The following is a 1,609-nucleotide window of genomic DNA, read 5'->3' as shown; positions in this document are numbered from 1 at the left end:
CTTCTCTTTCTGTGTGCTGGTACCCTTCTCACCTCCGTCTGCTTTAGACCTTGGTGCAGGCGCCCTTGGCATTTTGACAGGGCTGGAATATCTTCTGTCGAAGTGGAGAGATGCAAAGAACTTGCAAGAGGGCGAGCACAGAATCCAATCGATCTGCTGAGGTAATACTGAGTCAACATCCGTCTGAATTTGGACTTTGCGAACTGACCACTCACTCTCAGGCTCTCGAGCCAGGCAATCATAATGGCACGCTGCCGTAACTGTGGCCGTGAATTTCCTACCAGAACTGGGCTCTCCCTCCATACTATCAATGTACAGGATCCAAAATGCAGGCAACCGCCTCTGCACTGCCAAAATCTTGACGCGCCTTGGAATCTTGACCCAGACCTGACATCCCGATCAGTTACCGGTGATGACAGCAAGGGCAAAGGTGATGAAGACGAATACAGCGAGGGTAAAGATGTTGAAGACAATAGTCGCAGCTCACCACAGTACTTCCAAGGCGACTACTTCGGAAATGATTATTCTGCCGCAGAATTGCTTGGCTGGGGCAAGGGTGCTGCCGCTAACGGTGGCGGTGCTCCTGGAGACCATGAAGCAGCTGATGATAGCACAGCCAAGAATGGCACATCAGAAGATCTACCTGGAGATGATGCAGACCTGCTAGAAGAAGTAGGTGAAGTGAACAAATCCCAATGGGAGGCCCACCGCCCATGCACTGCATTCGAGCCTGAATTGGAGGGCACAGAAGACGCAGCTAAGACAGCTCTTCCTGCTGTGGACAGGACGCGACGGAGACGCATGGAATCAGCTCTGCGAGGCAAGATCTACATGACGCCGTTTTTGTCTTTAGTAGCTGGTAGTCCAATCGACTCTACAATAGACAGCTCCTCAGGCTATTGTCAGTACGAGGCAATGCTTTCAGGGAACATTGCAGCCAACAGCGTCAGCTATGCACCTTTCAAGAGTCAGGTCAACTGGGAAGTTGCGCGTTGGGCGAAGCTGCGTGGTTCAGGATGAAACGCGATGTCTGAGCTTTTAAAAATCAACGGCGTACGTGCTACCCTGCTTGCAGCTAATGCAAAATGCTGACATGCCGTCAATTGTGTAGCTACAGGAGAAGCTTGGGTTGTCATACAAGAACGTTCCAGAGATTGACAAGCTCGTGGACTTGTTACCTTCCCCTCGTCCACGCTTCACCCGTGAAGAGATTATCATTGCCAGAGAGAGCTACGATGTATACTTCCGTGATGTCCTAGAGTGTATTCGTGCACTCTACGGCGAGCCAGAGTTTGCTCGCCATCTTATCTTCTTACCTGAGCAGCACTATGTGGACTCTGATCAGACCATGTGTCTCTTCTATGACATGCATACTGGTAAATGGTGGTGGGCAGTGCAAGTGAGCTATTTTGATATTATATTCTAGGCACGTACTCACTGTAGATAAATTTGTAGAAAGCGGTGGAGAAGGAGACGCTTGGGGCTACCATCATTCCTATTGTTATATCCTCCAACAAAACGCAAGTCACCTTGTTCCGTAACAAGGCAGCGTATTCGGTGTATCTTACGATAGGAAACTTGCCTAAAGACATTTGTAGCAAGCCATCCC

General features: G+C 49.7%; 2 protein-coding genes across 2 annotated transcripts; both read left to right on the top strand.

The window, feature by feature from the left end:
• Positions 1 to 243: 243 nt before the first annotated feature.
• PHACADRAFT_33922 (uncharacterized protein) lies at positions 244 to 1,020 on the top strand (the record flags this gene model as incomplete). The annotated part of the gene is made up of 1 exon (XM_007403036.1): positions 244 to 1,020. The coding sequence occupies one exon, from the start codon at positions 244 to 246 to the stop codon at positions 1,018 to 1,020; it is 777 nt and encodes a 258-aa protein (XP_007403098.1).
• Positions 1,021 to 1,216: 196 nt separating this feature from the next.
• Positions 1,217 to 1,426, top strand: PHACADRAFT_109086 (uncharacterized protein; the record flags this gene model as incomplete). The annotated part of the gene is made up of 1 exon (XM_007403035.1): positions 1,217 to 1,426. A coding segment is annotated over one exon (210 nt), but the record flags the coding sequence as incomplete, so codon positions are not given.
• Between the last annotated feature and the right edge of the window lie 183 nt (positions 1,427 to 1,609).

Source organism: Phanerochaete carnosa (genome assembly GCF_000300595.1).
Source record: "Phanerochaete carnosa HHB-10118-sp unplaced genomic scaffold PHACAscaffold_689, whole genome shotgun sequence".
NCBI lineage: Eukaryota > Fungi > Basidiomycota > Agaricomycetes > Polyporales > Phanerochaetaceae > Phanerochaete > Phanerochaete carnosa.
This window is presented reverse-complemented; position numbering and strand designations above follow the sequence as displayed.